The 20482-nt window shown below is 34.5% G+C and overlaps 1 protein-coding gene across 8 annotated transcripts in view; it reads right to left on the bottom strand.

Moving 5' to 3' along the window:
- Window positions 1-10441, bottom strand: part of cyst (rho guanine nucleotide exchange factor 18 cysts) — a 48527-nt gene extending 38086 nt beyond the window's left edge. For 6 of the 8 annotated variants that reach the window (XM_069038153.1, XM_069038151.1, XM_069038152.1 and 3 more), the window contains exon 1: window positions 10017-10441. In XM_069038153.1, the coding sequence (XP_068894254.1) occupies window positions 10017-10062 (46 nt within the window). In that variant the 5' untranslated portion in view covers window positions 10063-10441. The remainder of the gene's footprint in view (window positions 1-10016) is intronic. The other 2 variants (XM_069038156.1, XM_069038149.1) reach the window with 1 other exon arrangement.
- Between the last annotated feature and the right edge of the window lie 10041 nt (window positions 10442-20482).

A 20482-nucleotide genomic window follows, 5' to 3' on the forward strand; every position in this document is an offset into this window, starting at 1 on the left:
GCTACGAATACGAAGAAAGATTGCCGATCGTCCATAAAAAAAAATCGGTGTCGATAGGTTTTTGGTAGTTTTGGCACCCTTGGCCTTGAATATCGACTTCGACTGTCGGCTGTTTTCTTTCATGTTCGGCACAGATGTTCGGTACTTCGGTCTTCGGTCTTTTAGAACCAAGAAAATGACCATCCCCTCAGCTCTCACCCCTATCAATCCGGGATGGTAGAATACTTTCACTCTCACTCTCACTCTACAGTCTACTACACTCTGGTCTCTGGCGAGTGGCGGGTTTTGCCAAATGCCCAAATGGCGAATGAGTGGCGCGTGGCGACAATGCCGACAATAGGACAATAGCCGTCGGAGCCGTCGGAGCCGTCGAAGGACGACTTTTTCCCGTTTCCCGGTTGTTCTGGCACCAAAGTGATACCGACGACCGTGGGAATCGTGGGATACATGGCGGAAAAGTAAAAGTAGTTGCAGACGATATCATATTTTCATATTCATAAAATGAATTGGAAAGGCCGCTCCAACAACGTCCGAATATTTGGTAGATTTTTAGACTTGTTTTGTCAAAGGAACCTTCATGAATTTCGACAAATAGTTAGAGTTACACAAACCTGGACCCAAATTAATACTCTCTTCGTTCGGAAATAAGTGTCCGATCTAACAATTAACATTAGTTTGGAAACGCCACATTTGAATATTTGAAATAATAAAAATTTGTTCGTAAAAAAAAATCTAGTAGAATTTCTAGTGGGATATAGTATTTATCTAGTGGATTTTTAGTGGAAAATTTTAAAATATCTAGTGATCAGCAAAACAGAGTTGGCAACACTGGTTGTTACATGTACCGCATCCGCATGGTACTGTACCGCGTGCTGCACGTAAGGCAAAGAACAGTAGATGAGTAGAACACAAACTAAAGATATAATTTTTAACATATGTTGCAGATGTAGTTGCATCCTTTACCTTGAATTACCAATTACATAATACAAAATTCCCTAGAATTTAAAATTTTAATTTTTTTATTTAAAAATTAAAAAAAAAAATAACATAAAAAACTCGCGTATAGGTCGTTTTCTAGACCTGGGATTCGTGGGCAAAATCAACCCTTATAAAACTCGTCCAAACATTTCATCACAGTTTTTTTTTTGCAGCAACATCTAAAATCGTTTTCTCGGAAACGCATACATTTAGTAGAGTTACCTTCAAGCAGGCGTGTGTGATTGGTTATCTTAAAATCGTTTTCATTTCAAAACTAATATACTTTTCACGTTTGTTGTTGTAGAATTCTTGTTGGATTAAATATTAAAATTCACAGTTAACAGCTGACGCGCGAGTTCTGGGATACCCTGTATAAATGAGTTTACTACATAAAGGTCTTTTATTGTATTGTTTCTTATTAGATACGCAAGTGTTGTTCTAATTTTTAAACAATAAATTTGCGATATTTTCTAAGTCCGTGAATGTCAAATTTAAATAAGGGGCAAAATTATAGGACTTGCGCACAAGTATGGAATGGCCTGGGTCATTTAGCCTCTCGTGTATAACGTACGCTGTAAAAATGATCCGTCCTAAACTCGACCATTTGTTACAACTAATGAACATCTATTTTTTATAAATTTTTAATGAGCAATTTTAATCGCAGTACCCAATTTTAGCCCAACTATTAGAAAACTTGGTCATTGTTTACTTTACCTACTTGTGGAATTTTCGTGTTTTTTCAGGCTAGACAGCTTCAGGGCGTCCTGCTAAATCGTTCCTCACCACTCAAACCGAGTTATTAGGCATTCACGATTTTTTTTGGGACCGAGTTGGCTATGACCATCTAGTGTTTTTGTTGGCAACACCTCGGTGATAACTAAATTCCCTAAAGGAAATTGACACTTTCTGTGTTAGGTTAGGTTGTTTTCAGTTTAAGGTTATATGTATTTTCTGAATAGGTACATTGTTGGCGGATCTCTTAAATCTAGTTTGTCCTTTTTAAATTGGAAGTATAATCTGTTTCAAAATCAAAAATCCACCACCTGTTGAATTATGTTGGCAAAATTTGACATTGAATTATTGAGTTTATTTACGTAACAGAAAATAATTATTATGTATAAAAAGGTCGTAACTACCATATCATACCTTTTGAGTGAAATAATAAAATCAGAATAAAAAACATGATAAACTACGATCAAAACCACTGTCATCAGTTTTTTTTCATAACCCCACTTTTTTCTGACACTTGCAAATACACTAAAAGCAAAAGTTAGCAACGTTGTCGGTTGTATTTTCGAGGTAGAATGCAGTGTTGGTGGATTTTTGATTTTGAAACAGATTATACAGCGTGATCAACAATGACTGAGTCTGTTGGCAATGAAACAATTGAAAAATATTGGTGTTTTTCTGTTTCGTAATTGGCACTGACCGGATGTTTTAACTTGACACGACATTTAAAAAAAATTAGGTTATGTCAGTCATGTTGATGCTATTACAAAAAAATGACTCTTTGATGGTAAACGTCAAATTCGCCTGTCAACTCTGTCAAAGCTGACAACCGGAAATGCGTTTACATTACAGTGGTACCAAAATCATTCAAATTTTCATTGTTACCAACAGATTCAGTCATTCTTGATCACGTTGTAGCATCGTTTAATGGAATATTTTTTGTCGTAACAAAATTTTGGCAATTTTGACTTTTCCTTTGACGGAAATTAAAAGTATGTTAACACACACTCTCCGTGAACTCTCCTACGAATATTAAAATAATAAATGTGGCAATGGGGTGGCAACAAAATGTCGACACTGACAGAAAAAAAAAGTTGCATCCGTTACATCCCTGAATCAGTTAGTCCAACATGAAAAAAAAATCATAGCCAACTCGGTCCTAAAAAGATCGTGAATGCCTTATACAGGGTTATTCTAAATGATTGTAGTCCAAGTAGGCGTGAAAACTGAATGGTTGCCGCTCCATATAAAAAACATCAAAATGATGTGAATAAGTGAGTACACACCTGTCACACAGAGAAGTGGATTGGGTGCAAAACAACTCAATATTTTTGGATTCAATCGTTAATTTAAAAAAAAAATAAAATTGTCATCATCGCTCTTTTCACCTAAAAAATGACAGTGATAGCGACAAAAATTGACAGTTCACAGAAAGCGGCAAAAATTTCGTATCTAACATGGGCATGGCCTGCTTCGACTACAATCATATAATATCCCTGTGGGGTCATATTAAATGGGTAGTTTACGAAACCGAAATTGACGACCGAAATGAATTCTGGGACAAAATACAAAATGGGTCCAATGAAATTAGAAACAATTTACAAATATTCGATTCTGTGAGAAGCTCTCTACGTAGACGGGCCCGTGTCCGTCTACAAGCAAATGGTCGGCGTTTCGAACATTTAGGCCCGGTTTCATAAAGCGATGTCAAGTCGTTGTTAAAGTTAGCGTAATGTCAAGCGATCTGATTGGAGGATATTTAACATTTTATTTGAATCAGCCAATTAAATAGTCAGATTTCCGACTTGACGCGTTGTTAGCTGACACGATGTTAACTAAGCTTTTTGTAATTTGCCTCCATTTTGATTCTCTAATAGACATATTAACGAACGCGACGTCATCATCTGGGATGTCCTTATAGCCATTATTTCACGGAACATTTTACGAACATTTTTAGGTTGGCAAAACTTGATTCATCATGCGTGTCAATTTAAATTACAAAATGTGCAAAGAATTATTAATCAGGATTTATCAAGCAACAAATTCGCGACCGTATTTTTGGGAATTTCACGTATTTCAGCGGGCGTATATGAAATATTATCTTTCATATTCGTGTTTTGTGACAGAATTTGGATAAAGCAAAAGGCGACTTTGAAGACTTGATCAAATTTTCACTTTTAAAATTAAGACATTACCAACCGCCACGAAAATCCCTAAATCGAGGAAAGTAAACATTTTTGTTTAAAAACGGCTTAAAAAGGGCAAATTACAAAAAATAGTATAAAAAACTCGTTTCATAAGACCTTGAAGCACCCATTCTTTAAAATAACTCGTGGCTTTTTTTTTGGTTTTTTAATCTTGAATTCGTGCTTCAAGACTGATCTTATGAAACTTGTCTTTTAATATACTATTATACAACTGGGCCTTAATGTAATTAATTATTCTGTTTGATTAAAAAAAAATGTGTTTCCTTGATGTTTATCCTTTATGTAACGACATTGGTGAAATATGTCAGATACGTCAAATCTTCCATTGTTGATAAATATGTAACTTGATGCCTTGTTTTTTCATTATTTCGAAAACTGTTCCTTATTCGTCCATTTGAACCGTTCTCGTTCTTAATATAAGAATTTTGGAAAAGCAAAATTTACAAAATAGCATTTCTTTGGCTTTTACCAATCGCCACCCAGACGATTGCCGTTTAGTTACGGAACGTCTATACATATACATACAGTCAAATTTAAAAAAAATGTGGTCGTCAATGTCATTTCATTTCATTTCATTCAATTTTATGCCAAAATGTGACATTGACAACTACTTTCTTTTTTTTTTAATTTGACTATTGGTATATTCAGATAAGAATACCTGAGGACAGTAGGCAAACCAAAAATCATCAATCAGGGATATCTTTTCGATATTTATTTTATAAGTAAAAAAGCAAAAGTGTATCAAGCAACTTAAATTTTTTTGAAGTTTTCTTTACACTTCACGTTTTACTGGGCTTTGGCCACAGAACCAGAATTATACGAAGGCAAAGAACGGCAAGAAATTTAACAATGCATAGTAGTAGTGGTATACTCCGTACTCTGATAGATTGCACGTTTTTTGACAGAAGACAGTACTCTGATAGATTGCACGTTTTTTGACAGAAGACAGACACAGAAACTGGTTTGGCGGGAAGTAATCTGCAGGGATACAACGGTTTTCTACATAACGTGAAACAATTGAGATGGAGAATTTAGTATTTTTCACTGCTTTATGTTTTGGAACTAGAATTTAAAAACGTGCAATCTATCACCGTACCGTAACTGTTAAAAATTATTCTCCTCTAATCATTGTTGTTTTCATTTTGACATATTAAGATGACAAGATGTCATTGTTGCGATGCCATTATTTGAGATAACTTTGACTCAGAAAAATATTTAATTTAATTAGTTGATAACTTTGACTCAGAAAAATATTTAATTTAATTAGTTATCAACGTGGCAATGGAAGGCGTATTTTGGGCTGCCTATATCCCTTAGGTAAATTCGTATTCTTATCTGCAGTGACAAAGGCTAAATGACAAACCAACTCAAACTACAAAACCGTTGTCAACCCTATTTGCTATTCATTACGGTCACACGAAAATACCGTACCGTACACCTCAAAAATCAAGAAGCCAATTTCTTACAATTTTTTCCACATGTAAAGATGCCGTTTTGAAATTTGAGCGTAATATTTTTTTTGTAGGTTAGGTAAGTTTTGACAACATAAAATGTCGCTGATATTTTAGAACACCATAATATTGTTCGTTTTATCCTCTGCACGGTCCTCTTCCCGAAGTTATAATACTGGGGTACCCTCCGGATCGACCACCCTTGTTCTAATTTGGAAAGAATGTGCACTTTTTTCGTGCGTTTTCGGTTAGATTATGCATTTTGTTTGTCAAAATTGACATTGATCATTACACTGTAGAAAATTAGGTGTACTCTATAATTTTGAAATTAACTGTACAATGAGCAAAATCGGTGACAGTAACAATAATACTGCAACACTTTTATTTCATGATAACCTGTACATGATAAATGTACCATCGGTGGACATTATGTAAAAGCTGGGACAAGATGACAATTGTATAAAGTCAAAAATTACAAAATTTGTGTCGGTTAAATTTGGTTTTTTACAAAAAGGTTATAAAAATTATGACGGGGTGAATGACGTTTATTTATCAAAACCATCAAGTTAAAGTTCAGTTTGTTTCATATTGAATGACATTGTTTGTTTTCCCAATTAAATAGTTGGTAATTATTCACAGGATCGGTTTTTTGGTGGTCAAAACAGGTAGATAACAAAAAAAAAACATTGAAACATTATATTAATTATTTTAATTTTACAAGAGAGTGATGTCAATGTGACAATAGTTAATCTGACAATTTGTGACAAAGCGAAAGTTTGATACAGAATGAAAAATTTTTCCCAGCTTTCAATGTCCACCGATGGTACTATTGGAAGCATGGAATTTCGGGCAGCAATTTAAATGTCATTTAAAAAAACCCAATGTAGTCTAAGCTTTATTGTCATAAATGTCATAATTAATTTTGACTGGACTTCAAAATAAACTGTCACATATATTATGCACAATCATTTTACATTTTGGCTACTGATTTCCAAAATTTAATACACTGTTAACACTGTTCAGTTTTTGGAAAATCACATCTAAGCACCTGCAATTTTTCAGGATTGATGAATGCAATTTGTGAAAATGATATGTGACAATAGTGGATATTAAAATGAGGTTATTAATACGTCTAGCACCTAAAGCCCATTTCACATTTTATATCAGTCAAATTTCAAGTCTGCCCGAAATTCCGTGCTCGCTATACTACTACGCTACTATGCCAGCGAATAAATTTCGGACATCAATTTCATGTCATTGTCATTAGTTGTAAAACACCCTTTACATATTAATAACCCTATTTTCTACAGTTGTCACTTTGACACAATTCACATGTTCAGATTCAGTTAATCTGACGTTACTTTGAATGAAGTATTGAGAAAATATTTTTAATATGTCAGAAATTATGACAATAAAGCCTAGACTACATTTCATTTTTCCAAATGACAGCAAATTTGGTGTCCGAAATTTATTTGCTGGCATAGTACGGGGTGATCAAGAAGGACTGTTTAAGTTGGTAACACTGGATCGTATTTTAAATCGTATAACAGGAGTAACTTCCGGTTGTTGGTGGCTTGTCGTTGTTAATGCTATACCTATATCAGATATTTGTCAAATAAACCAAGAAAACATATCCAGTTGCAGTGCTATAAATAACTGAATTAAAAAATTTTCTTAATTGCACTACCAACTTAAACAGTCCTTCTTGATCACCCGGTACTATTGCGGGCAAAAAAAGTGGGACATCAATGTCATTGTCTTGACTTTTAATGTGAAATAACCCTTACCTGATTCTAACCCTACTATGAATTGATTGACGTTGTCATTAGGTATTGTAGGTTGTAGGGAATGATTGAAAGTAAGCACGTAGTGAATATTTATTTAATGCAAAGTTCCAATCAAAATCTACCTTTATCAAATAAGAGGGCATTTGGAAAAGGAAAATAGGAGTATAATAGTATACAGGGTGGTCCCGATATAACCTGCCAAAAAAATTCTGGGTCATTAGAAGGATCTAACAAGTCCAAAAAACCACTTTTCATTAGGTCCAAAATAATGAGGATAAATTAACCCCTATCCACACCCATTCGACGCTGCTGACCACAAAAATATGTACCTACTCAGGAATTAATTGTTGGTGTTTGTAAGGATGACAGTATCTAAGCAACATAGGTACCTGAATCGTTTATGACAAATCTGACAAACTAAATCAAATTAATGACATTTATTGAAAACGCTGTACACTGTGTGCGTTAATTTACCCGCTTATTTAGGTACAAAAGCTGATTTTGTTGACTGAGATGAATGAGTAAGTAATAAATAAAGTGGTGTTCCTCAACGTGTAAATAAATGTAGAGGTAGTGTGTGCAAAATTGTGGAAGAACTGTATAATAAGAGTATCGTCTTAATTGTGGTTAAATAGCCAAAATAATGTATTGAATAAATTTATTTACACTTTACATATTCGTACTTTCAACTCTAACTGAGAATATCTACTAACTAATGAAAGATAAACTAGACTAAAAAAATTATTTTATAATAAATGTTCTGTGTACCTTCCGTTGGTACCAATTTTCATAAACAGAATTCAGCATTTCTGGGTTTTTACGAATCTGGTTCGCTGCATCTGTTACGCGTTTCTGGAGTTGGCCTTTTGTATTTATTTCAACTTCGTATACCAAATCTTTCGTGTGGCCCCAAAAATTAAAATCCAGAGGGGTTAAATAGAGGATCGGGGACGCCATCGTAATGGAATCAGTCAGAACCAACCTCACATAAATGCAGATGTAGCTCCACAAAAGTACAACGGGACGGAAGGACTCCTTCAGGATAACGCTCGCCGTATGGTCGCCTTGCCGGTCTTGAATTACCACGTGTTTCGCCATAGAGTAAATGCAAATCGGCGTATTCTTGTTTTGTGAATTTCATAACTTTTTGAAGGATTCGCAAATTTAAAATTAAACTTGACAAATGTCATAGGTGTTACAGGTACCGTTGCTAAAGAAATTGCAGCCAAGTAACCAGAATTACCTTTTTAAAACCGATTAACTCATTAGCGTACAACAAATTTTGACCAAATTTTCAATTATTTTTATCTCGAAAACGAAAAGACTTTTATTAGAAACATTTTTTGTGTATGAGTTCTACTCATCGTCACCTATTACAGGATTTCTTGTGGCAGGTTATATCGGGACCAGCCTGTATTATGATACGAGTCTTATAAGAAGAATTTTATCGCACGCACGGTTTTAGAGCACGACGAGCGTAGCGAGGAGTGCCCTAAAGGAGTAAGTGCGATAAAATGCCTTATAAACGAGATGTCATACAGTATTTTTTCTACTTTGCCACTTTTTCAATGAAAAAAAAATAATTTAAAATTTAAAACCGTTAAAGTTGAAGGATTCCACCCAAGGTCACGTCTGCGGTCTGTCGCGACACCACAGTATCCGTCAAAATTAAAAAATTAAATTTCACTATTTTTAGTATTATTATTATATCACGCCTTTTCCTATTACGATACGCAAAAGCAAAACAGTATCGTAATAGCATCAGTACGAACGCAAAGTAGAAAAAATAAATGACAAGTGTGCCTTTGCAACAGCATTTTTTTCATATTTCTGAACCAAATAAAGGCACAAAGGGACCAGACAATCATAGTTTGGGTTGAATATTTTCCATATAAGTACAGTTTTAAAGTAATTTCAAATGACTAATGCCATAAAAGCGCTGTTGCAAATGACAAATGTGTCTTTGCAACCTGTACCGAGTTTAAAGTTGACTCAAGTTGCAAAAAACCTCTTGTCATTTGCAACAGCATTTTTTCAATATTTGTGAACCAAATAAAGGCACAAAACAACCAGAAAATCATAGTTTGGATTTAATATTTTCCATATAAGTACAGTTTTAAAGTAATTTCAAACGACTAATGCCATAAAATTGCTGTTGCAAATCCGAATTGGTTTTTTGCAACTTGAGTCAACTTTACGTACTATCGCGGCCAAAGCACCAATTGTAAAGCAAGCTTTAGGATGGTTAACCTTATTTTTTACTGTTGTCAAAATCATTTTAATCTGTCAGTGTCATACGGGTGGCGTAAATCCCAGCTGCGGAGGCACGGCTCAAAAGCAAAAGATCAACATTAATTTGCCCCATAGACAACCTTTCAGAAGCAAGTAAGACGATTCTATTATATATTTATCAAAAACTGAAGGTGCCATATTTTTGACAAGAATAATAATTTGAAATTGTCATTTATTTACATTGACATTAATACTTAATTTACATGTAAAGTGTCAAAAAGTGACTACCAATTGTATGTACCAATGCGATAGTACTTTATGGCAATTTTGTTGCACATTTCTGATAACAAACTTTAAAGCATACTAATTTAATGCCTCAATTCTAAAGGTAATGAGATAAAAATTATTATTTTTATTAACCTATTAATTTCTTTGTTTTCTAACCGAAGTGAAAATGAGGAATCTTATTTGGGAAACACAGATAACAATACTATAACACTTGAAAAAATGAAATTCGAACGAGTGTCTTTAAATAGCGAAACACATTTTCATGTTATACTGTACTTATTGGGAACGTAATTTACATACATCACTTTTTTATTAAAATAAGTAAATGTGGATCTAGTACAAACCTGAAGAAAATGGTATTAAAATTTCTCTTGAATGTAGTTGCTCCATTTTCCTGTTTCACGCCTCGATTTGACTAACTCACAGAAAAATACACCATTCACAAATTTATTTTGAAGTTTGGGGCAACGTCAACACCAGTTTTTAACGTGCACTCTCAAGTTACAAAATAAGTTAAAAACAGTGTATACTGTTTTATCACTTTTGTAATCATACTTTTATTCTGATACGATTCATCTGTTCCATTTAGACTTCATTTTAAAGTTCTGTGTGTTACTTGAAACGATCACAATGTTTTAATTTGTATACTAATAAATTATTCGTAGGATTTGTTGCACGGCCATATTGAATCACCACAACTGCAAACTGCAATACACACCTGATACGAATCACACAGACACAACACACACCACTTCAAACATTTATGAGGAATTGAGGAGGGGCGCAGAATAACAAAAAACATTGGATATTGCATAGTTAAAATACAAATAGCCCGGAGATTTGCAAGCTTGCGCGCTTGCGATGCGCCCTGCACGAAAACATAAAGTCCATTCTCAAAAATCAAAAAACCACCAACGTCGCATTTTCCTCGATAATTACTATCGGCAACGCTGTCTAGTGTAAAATTTGGTGAGAATTGAAATTTTGAGGTTAAGTGTTTATTAAGTGTCTTGTTTTTCTGGGCATGTTTAAGCAAAAATAATAAGAATTAATAAATAAATGAAATGTGCTGAGCAATAATAAAACTATTTGAACAAATTTTATCAAATAAATGTCATAATTTTTTTTACCAACATAGTATGAAAAAATAACTACCTACCTAGGGTTTTTAAATTTTACCAACCTAAAGCAACAGGTGGTGGTTTTTTGATTTTAGAAAGTATTGGCACAGAATAGAATCAATTGATTCTATTCTGTGTTGCAAAAAACTACCAAAGAATATGCACGCACCGGTACTTAAAGTCGGTACAGGTTGCATCAGAAGCATCTTGCAACCGACATTGAGAAATTTGCCTAATGTAACGATGTTTGCAACGACTGCAACAGTTACTTGTTTGGTGTGCGTCGGGATTCTAGTTACATTTTTTTAACTGTCAAACGCACTGTCAAATTGCTGACTTTTAGGTTACGTGTCTTAAACGTTCTCCTTGTAAACGTTATATCAATTTGACAGGGATTTCAAATCTCATGAAAGAAAGAAGCGCCAACGTCGCCAACTATAAATGTTGTAAATTACCAGAAATGTTACCAACATAATTTTTTTCCCCTGTTTCTTTGCAACCTGTACCGACTTTACACGAGATCCTTACCAATACGCATGCGTTAGTAACTCGGGTCCTCGGGTGCTTTGTTGTTACATGTACCGCATGGTACTGTACCGCGTGCTGTACGCATATAACTTGTACGTAAGGCAAAGAACAGTAGATGAGTAGAACACAAACTAAAGATATAATTATGCTTTTAGAATCTTTTAATAGGTCTATTATTGTATTCAATTTGGAGTCGTTTATGGCTATCTATTAAAGCACTCGTAGTTTAATAGATCTCTAAGAAAATTTTTATCAATATTTCAGTGTATTATTGTCATTTACAGCAAAAAACTTCCAATATTAATCTTCAAACTCTACTTTTTAACATATGTTGCAGATTTAGTTGCATCCGTTACCTTGAATTACCAATTACATAATACAAAATTCCCTAGAATTTGAAAATTTGATTTTTTTATTTAAAAATTAAAAAAATCTAAAAAATAACATAAAAAACTCGCCTACGGGTCGTTTTCTAGACCTGGGATTTGTGCGCCAAATCAACCCTTATAAAACTCGTTGTCCAAAAATTTCATCACAGTTTTTTTAGCAGCAACATCTAAAATCGTTTCCTCGGAAACGCATACGCCTTCAGGCAGGCGTGTGTGATTGGTTATCTTAAAATCGTTTTCATTTTAAAACTAATATACTTTTCACGTGTGTTGTTGTAGAATCCTTGTTGGATTAAATATTAAAATTCACAGTTAACAGCTGACGTGCGAGTTGGCACACCCTGTATAAATGAGTTTACTACATAAAGAAGGTCTTTTATTGTATTGTTTCTTATTAGATACGCAAGTGTTGTTCTAATTTTTAAACAATAAATTTGCGATATTTTCTAAGTCCGTGAATGTCAAATTTAAATAAGGGGCAAAATTATAGGACTTGCGCACAAGTATGAAATGGCCTGGGTCATTTAGCCTCTCGTCGACTTTACATGGCATGGATAGTGCCCTTCGATAACCCTAAATTCGTCGAAATTTGCCCATACGACATACCCCTCTGGTGAAGGGTTACTATTTTGGCTTTAGTAAATTCAGATACGGCTAAATTATTATTATAAACTTGATAGACGTTTACTCGTAATTCAAACCGTCAATTTTTCGATTTAATTTATAAACGTCATAATAACAGTAAAGGGCAGCTTACATTGACATTTTTTGATATGCCAAAATTTGATCGTTCAAAATTTTTTCATATCAAAAAATGTCATTGTAAGCTGCCCTTTACTGTTATTATGACGTTTATAAATTAAATTGAAAAATTGACGGTTTGAAGTAAACGTCTATCAAGTTTATAATAATAATTTAGTGATACAATGCCAGCCGTATCTGAATTTACTAAAGCCAAAATAGTAACCCTTCACCAGAGGGGTGTGTCGTATGGGCAAATTTCGACGAATTTAGGGTTATCGAAGGGCACTATCCATGCCATTATGCGGAAGTGGCAACACACTGGGACGGTGGTTCGGCGTCCAGGTTTTGGAAGAAGGCGGGTGTCTTCCGTGGAACAGAACGGGGCACCCCCGAACTATCACCGAAATCTGTGCCTGTCCATGAGGAATAGATTGCTCTTGGTTGTACAACAAAATGGAGCAATGATCAAATATTGACTTCTTCAGTTTTATTTGTAAAGTTTTTTTTATTTTAAACTTTTAATTTAAAGTTTAATAAATAAATGTTATAATTTGTTAGTATTGTGGATTGATCTCTACTTTGAATTTTTTTATATTTGCGTACCAAAATACAAACTGTTGGGTCGTTCTGTCTTGACGTAAATAGAACTAAACTTGGTTTCATCTATGATGAAGACATTCCTGATTTTGTGTTGATGCTAAACCTCTAAGAACTAGATAGGTACGTATCTACATTCTACACCACCACTCGATAGCCTAGGGGCTGCAGCGACTTTGGCAATTTCGACGGCAAAGACGAAACGATTAAGATTCATCCACGTTCCCCATTCGTGAGCCGACATAGGCACACCAAAATTTTTGTGTTAATCTATGATTGACTAATCTGTCATCTGTCACTGGTGACATGACAAGAAAGGCAAAAATAAAAAATAAGGTTAGTTGACCATAAAGCCAGTTTTACATTTATATGTCAAAGGAATAACAAGTCGTTGAAAATTTTTTGTCCGCCATAGTACCTATACTGAGGAATTAATTGTTGGTGTTTGTAAGGATGGCAGTATCTAATGCCGGCGCTACACGATGCTACGAACACCCTCCAACGCTGGATGGTTGATAGTGCGTCGCATCGTGTGGCCGATCTTCAATCCACGAACGACAGATGTCGAGCATCCAACGTTCGCGTTGGATCACGTTCCGGCTGTTGTCGGTATTCTTGATCGCGTCAAAGGACTTCTTCCAAACCATATATATATTACTACTATATTGCTGGATGTAAGAGAGAAGCACTCGCCAGCATTTAGAAAAAGATGCCATGTGAGGTAAATGGTCATAACTGCACATGGCTACAATTCTGAATGATTTCGTCGGTTTTGTCCACTTTGCCGCTTTCGCATTCTTTCAACTATTATTTTTCAATGAAGTTCTTACAACTGTTAAATAATGTCGACATTTCTATAATTTTTAAAAACTTTTGCAAGAAAAAAACAAAACCTTTAAATAAACTTATCGAATTTAATGTATCAATAAAATAAGATTTAATTTAATAAACATAATTGCATATGAAAACAGATTTTATAGTAAGAGAACATTGCAGATTATAATTATATATCAGTTACTGCCGACAGAATTAATCTCGCATATAACATGTCTCATTTTTACTTTGTTTACACATTTCCAATAACTTTTCACAAATTTACAAAACGATCACAATAGTATATTATGATACGAGTCTTATAAGAAGTATTTTATCGCACGCACGGTTTTAGGCCACGACGAGCTTGCGAGGAGTGCCCTAAAGGAGTAAGTGCGATAAAATGCCTTATAAACGAGATGTCATACAGTATTTTTTCTACTTTGCCACTTTTTCAATGAAAAAAAAATAATTTAAAATTTAAAACCGTTAAAGTTGAAGGATTCCACCCAAGGTCACGTCTGCGGTCTGCCGCAACACCACAGTATCCGTCAAAATTAAAAAAAATAAATTTCACTATTTGTAGTATTATTATTATATCACGCCTTTTCCTATTACGATACGCAAAACAGTATCGTAATGGCATCAGTACGAACGCAAAGTAGAAAAACAAATTTATTGAAATTTGGACAAGACAACATCTGTCGGGTCAGCTATAAAACTGTGTAGACTTTTATCATTACCTAAAGCTTGGTAAAAAAAAACGGTAAAACTCAGAATGGCTGCAATTTGCAAAGGTCTCAAAGAATTTGCCGACTTGGACATCTGGAATCTGAGAGTCGACGGTGTTTTTCGCCTAGAGATCAGGGAAAATGTGTTAGCAATATAGTAACAATGACTGAAATATACCGTTAAAAACTGCAGTTTTATGTTAGTATTTTTTCTGATTTGACTGCCTCCACTCCTGATTCAGTTCGCTTGGTCCTTGGTTGTGTGTTTTGTGTTAATCAGTACAAAATAATAGTACGTCGAGCGGCCGCCAGAGTAGCGCCATTGTCGGCTCAAACTTTAGCTCAACCAGCACCTGACGATCTTCCACTTTTGGACGCTTTCGGCGCGCTAAAATAGTTATTTGTGCAACGAGATAGGAAAAGTGACTTTTTTCCGTAAGAGATGCGGGATTTTTAATCGAGACGTAGTCGAGATTAAAAACGCGTCGAGTACGGAAAAAAACACTTTTCCTTCGTGTTGCACAAATAACTTTTTCTAATGAGGTAGAGAAAACCCTTACCTCTTAAGGATTTATTGAAAATTTTGGATACAAAATTCGAAAAATCGAGTAGCTCATTTTGGTCGTTATGGAATCAATGTAAACACAAATTTTCATATTAGAAAAATTTGCGAGTTCGTTTAGTTGTGAGTGTATTTGCGATTAAAAATGTCCGAAGATGCTGAATTTGTTAGCTCGGACGTAGAAGAATCAGCAGCATTAGCAGTCAATGAGTTATTACCCGTGAAATCGCGGAAAAAATATGATAAAGCTTACCAACAATTTGAGGATTGGTGCCGTGAAAAGCGAGTGCGTGATATTACTGAAGAAGTTCTACTCTTGAGCAAAAATCAAGAAAACTCAAAGGCTCGACATTATGGAGCCTTTTCTCGATGCTGAGGTCTACAATCCAATTAAAGAAAAATATAGAAATCAAGAAATATGCAAGCCTGATAACGTTCATCAAAAGAAAATCAACCGGTCAGGTTTCGAAAAAATTCAACATTTTTACCAAGCAGGAGATAGAAAAATTTAATGATGAAGGTAAAGGTGACTTTTATGTAATTCAAAAAATAACTGTTTTACTCTTTAAAGGTGATGTTGATAATCGGGATCAGTGGGGCATGCCGTCGCGAGGAATTGACTTTTCTTGACGTGAAGAACATTACAGACAAGGGGTCTTATATCATTATCCAGATTCCAGACACCAAAACAAACGTCAGGCGAGAATTTACAATATCACCAGGCAATTTTGAAGGTTTGGATTTATTAGAAATATTCAGGACATACTTTTCTCTCCGACCATCACCGATTGAAATTACCCGATTTTTTCTTGGTTTTCGGAACGGAAAATGCACAAGGCAGGCAGTAGGAATAAATACCATAGGTGGAGTGCCTAAGAAAATAGCAGATTTTTTGAATTTACCGAATTCTTCGAATTATACCGGACACTGCTTCAGAAAGACATCTGCAACATTATTGGCCGATGCAGGAGCTGACATCACAGTTCTCAAAAGACACGGTGGTTGGCGATCAAATACTGTTGCCGAGGGATATATAGTGGATTCTGTACAAAACAAGTTGGAAGTATCTTCAAAAATATTAGGAAAAGAACAGATCATCAATATAACCCAATCCGATAATGTGGCCCCAAAATGTTTGTTAAAAGAATGCAATAATGTTGTAATAAATAATATAATTGCTGGTTTTCATTTGTTTTACTTTTCCTAACTAGGTAGGAAAAGTAGTACTTTTCCTAACCGAAATGAATGTGGAAATGTAACAGTTTTCGATACCGAATTAGAAAAAATATTTTTTTCACAACTTTTTCGACAGTTTGGGATATTGAATTGTAATCTATCCGATAGTTTAAAAAATCTTCCAACTTTATTCCAAAAATGGTTTGAATATTTTCATCGGAACAAAAGTTAACAGGGGGTTGAAAAATTAGCATGTAAAACCCTATGGCCAGTCTTAAAAAAAATTAATGTATAGTTTGTCTCAATTCTAAATTTCCACCACCTGTTGAATTATGTTGGCAAAATAAAAATATTTCTAAATTGGGGATTCTTGTAACCAAAGTTGGCAATATAATTATTTTATAAATATGATTGAAATCATTAAAATTAGTTCCTAAGTTTATTTTGCTTTTAGAATTTGATTTTCTACCTACTTACTTGCTGCATTTTAAAAAAGGTTTTCCTTCTTTCCCTTTATTCTAAAATTTTGAGTTGTAAAAACGGAAATTGGCAGATAACCTAACAAATACAATCTGACGCATTTTTCACCAAACAGTGTTGCCGGTTGTATTTCCAACGCAGAATGCAGTGTTGGTGGAAATTTAGAATTGAGACAGACTTTATGTTCCAAACGTTTGACGAAAACATTCGTTGGTTTGATGCACGGCTACACGACTTGTTCGAAGTTCGAACTTCAAAGCAGTTTTCAATTTCTGGGTGGCTGTTCTGGTGGTACTAGGCTACTAGGTGTAGCGGAAAGTGTTTAATTTGTATTTCACAGGTGTGTATTGTATTGTAATGGCCCGAATAGGTTCGATAAATAATTTTTGTTTTTAAATAATTGAATGAGTATTGAGTAATAAATAAAGTGGTGTTCCTCATTCTGTAAATAAATGTAACTAATGTAAGTACCTAGCCTAGAGGTAGTGTGTGCTAAATTGTGGAAGAACTGTGTAATAAGAGTATCGTGTTAATTGAGGTTAAATAGCCAAAATAATGTATTGAATAAATTTATTTACACTTTACATATTCGTACTTTCAACTCTAACTGAGACTATCTACTAACTAAAGACAGGTAACCTAGACTAGAAAAATTATTTTATAATAAAAGTTCTGTGTGCCTTCCGTTGGCATTTAAGCACATTTGAGTACGCCGGTACCAATTTTCATAAACAGAATTCAGCATTTCTGAGTTTTTACGAATCTGGTTCGCGGCGTCTGTTACGCGTTTCTGGAGTTGGCCTTTTGTATTTATTTCAACTTCGTATACCAAATCTTTCGTGTGGCCCCAAAAATTAAAATCCAGAGGGGTTAAATGGAGGATCGGGGACGCCATCCTATTGGAATCAGTCAGAACCAACCTCACATAAATGCAGATGTAACTCCACAAAAATTTTACACAAAAGTACAACGGACTCATTCAGGAAAACGCTCGCCGTATGGTCGCCTTGCCGGTCATGAATTACCACGTGTTTCGCCACAGAGTAAATGCAAATCGGCGTATTCTTGTTTTGTGAATTTCATAACTTTTTGAAGGATTCGCAAATTTAAAATTAAACTTGACAAATGTCATAGGTGTTACAGGTATCGTTGCTAAAGAAATTGCAGCCAAGTAACCAGAATTACCTTTTTAAAACCGATTAAGGGCCGGTTGCACCAACGCCAGTTAAAGTTAACTGTAGGTTAAAATGCTTCGTTACTTTAGTTACCTATTGTTATAACAATGTTTTTGTATATTTTAATCTGTAGTTAAATTTAACTCACGTTGGTGCAACCGGCCATTACTCATTAGCGTACAGCAAATTGTGGCCAAATTTTCAATTATTTTTATCTCGAAAACGAAAAGACTTATTAGAAATATTTTTTGTCTATGAGTTCTACTCATCGTCACCTATTACTGGATTTCTTCTGGCAGGTTATATCGGGACCAGCCTCTATATGCAGTGACGTCATGCCTGAATCAAGAAAACGACATACCGTTAACCGTTCGTCCGTATTTGACAGCAAGGCATAATTTCTGTCAATTTAAATTTAAATGAAAGTATTTTCTAGTGTTGGGCATAATCGATAAATGCAATAATCGAATGAATCAAAATAATCGCTTTAAATAATCCAAATATCATTCAATTTTCCAATAATTATGAATGATACAGTAAATTCGTTTTAATAAACAATTGTCAAAATGTTGTCAAGTTGGTAGACTTGCCAAAATGTCAAACCTAGTTATTTCATAAATCCATCTTGGTATCTCTCAGTGTCAGCCAAATTTCATCTATTTGACATGCGCAGGACTTGTTTAAATATAAAAGCATAAAATTCAAAATTGGTGAAGAATTTAAAGTTGAAGAATGGCTTCACGTAAAAGGGGTACAGGTCAGTCGCTTCTTCAACGTGAAAAGATGGCAGTAGTTCGATACTGCAAAGAATTGGACACGGAAAAACCATGAATGTCGATGAAAGAAATTTGCGAGAAAGCTGCTCATATTTTTGATGTAACCTATTTCCTAGTTTTTTCATTTTTCTCATATTAAACTAGTTTTTGTCTTTTATCTTTCAATCCACATTTTATTTAACCGTTCACATTTCCCGATTTATTGGATTTCAAGTAAATATTCTGTACAAACCTTCATTTCTTCTTGCTAAGTTTGAAGACGCAACTCGCTTTTCAGAATCATTAAACATCACGAAACATTGCTTTTGATGTGCAAGGTCTTAACAGATATCATTTTTCTGGAGGTACTTTTGTACCGGTCGCTGGATATGTGATTTGTGTAATTGCGATAGAAAAATTGCAACATATACATAACCTCAATAAAAATCTAGTGTAATAGTTATTTATGCATTAAGAGCATAATTTTGCATTTTGCTGCTCGCATCGTCATATTGATGCCAGAGGCGCTAGCCGAGGGCATTAAGACGATAAGAGCAGCAAAATGCAATTTATGCTCGTAATGCATACAAAATTTTATGCGCTGCCCTCAAAAATTGAAAAAACCAACACAAAAATTTCCTTGGTATTAATTTAAACAAAGTAGCCAAAGATTGATAATTTTTCCAAACTACCGTAACTACGAAATTTTGTAAACAAGTGGCAGACATTTGCTTTTGTGTGCAAAAGATTTTTCAATTTAGCTGAAAATGGTAAGAAGACTATACAGTACACTGAAGATGTTTGTCTCGCTTACTTTTTTGAAAAATCCAACAACTACAAGTCTTCGAGTTTGTGGAGTTTTTACTCTATGTTAAGAAGCACCTTGCTAGTAAGAAATGGAATAGACATCAGCAAATACTTAAAACTTCAAGCATATTTAAAGTGACAATGTGATACTTACAAACCTAAAAAGTCAAAAGTCCTTTCAAAAAGCGAAATTGACAAATTTATTACGGAAGCACCAGATGATACGTATTTAATGATCAAGGTAAATTACTTTGTTGCTTTTATATTTCAATAGTTAATTTGTAATTATTCTAGGTTGCTGTAATCGTAGGAATTGCCGGTGCTTGCAGATCGCAAGAGTTGTGCTTTTTAACAACAAAAGAAATTGAGGATTTGGGCTCTGCGATACTGATAAGACTAACTGAAACGAAAACAAAAGTATCAAGACGGTTTACTATAATACAAAATGAGCAAAATTTCTTAGAACTTTTCCGCAAGTACTTTGTTTTGCGGCCTCCACATACTAAACATAATCGATTCTTCATTTTTTACAAAAATGGGAAATGTTCCACGCAACCCGTAGGCAGAAATACGTTTGGAAACATTCCATCAAAAGTAGCAACATATTTGAACCTTCCCGACCCCAAATCTTATACCGGACATTGTTTGCGTCGCAGTTCCGCTACTTTACTTGCAGATTCTGGTGGACATATTACAGACTTAAAACGTGACGGAGGTTGGCGTTCTGGTACAATCGCAGAAGGATATATAGAAGATAATATTCAAAACAAGCTCAAGATAGCCGAAAAAATTCAAGGGAAACGTCAACATGAAAAAACAGTAGTCCCATCAACATCCAGTGCTTTTTCAAATGACTACACTGAAGAACCGGAGGATAAGAAAAGTAAAGGAGTTTCCATTCTTCAGACAAATGCGGAGTTGAACATTCAAAA

The sequence above is a fragment of the Tenebrio molitor genome, chromosome 2 (assembly GCF_963966145.1).
Source record: "Tenebrio molitor chromosome 2, icTenMoli1.1, whole genome shotgun sequence".
NCBI lineage: Eukaryota > Metazoa > Arthropoda > Insecta > Coleoptera > Tenebrionidae > Tenebrio > Tenebrio molitor.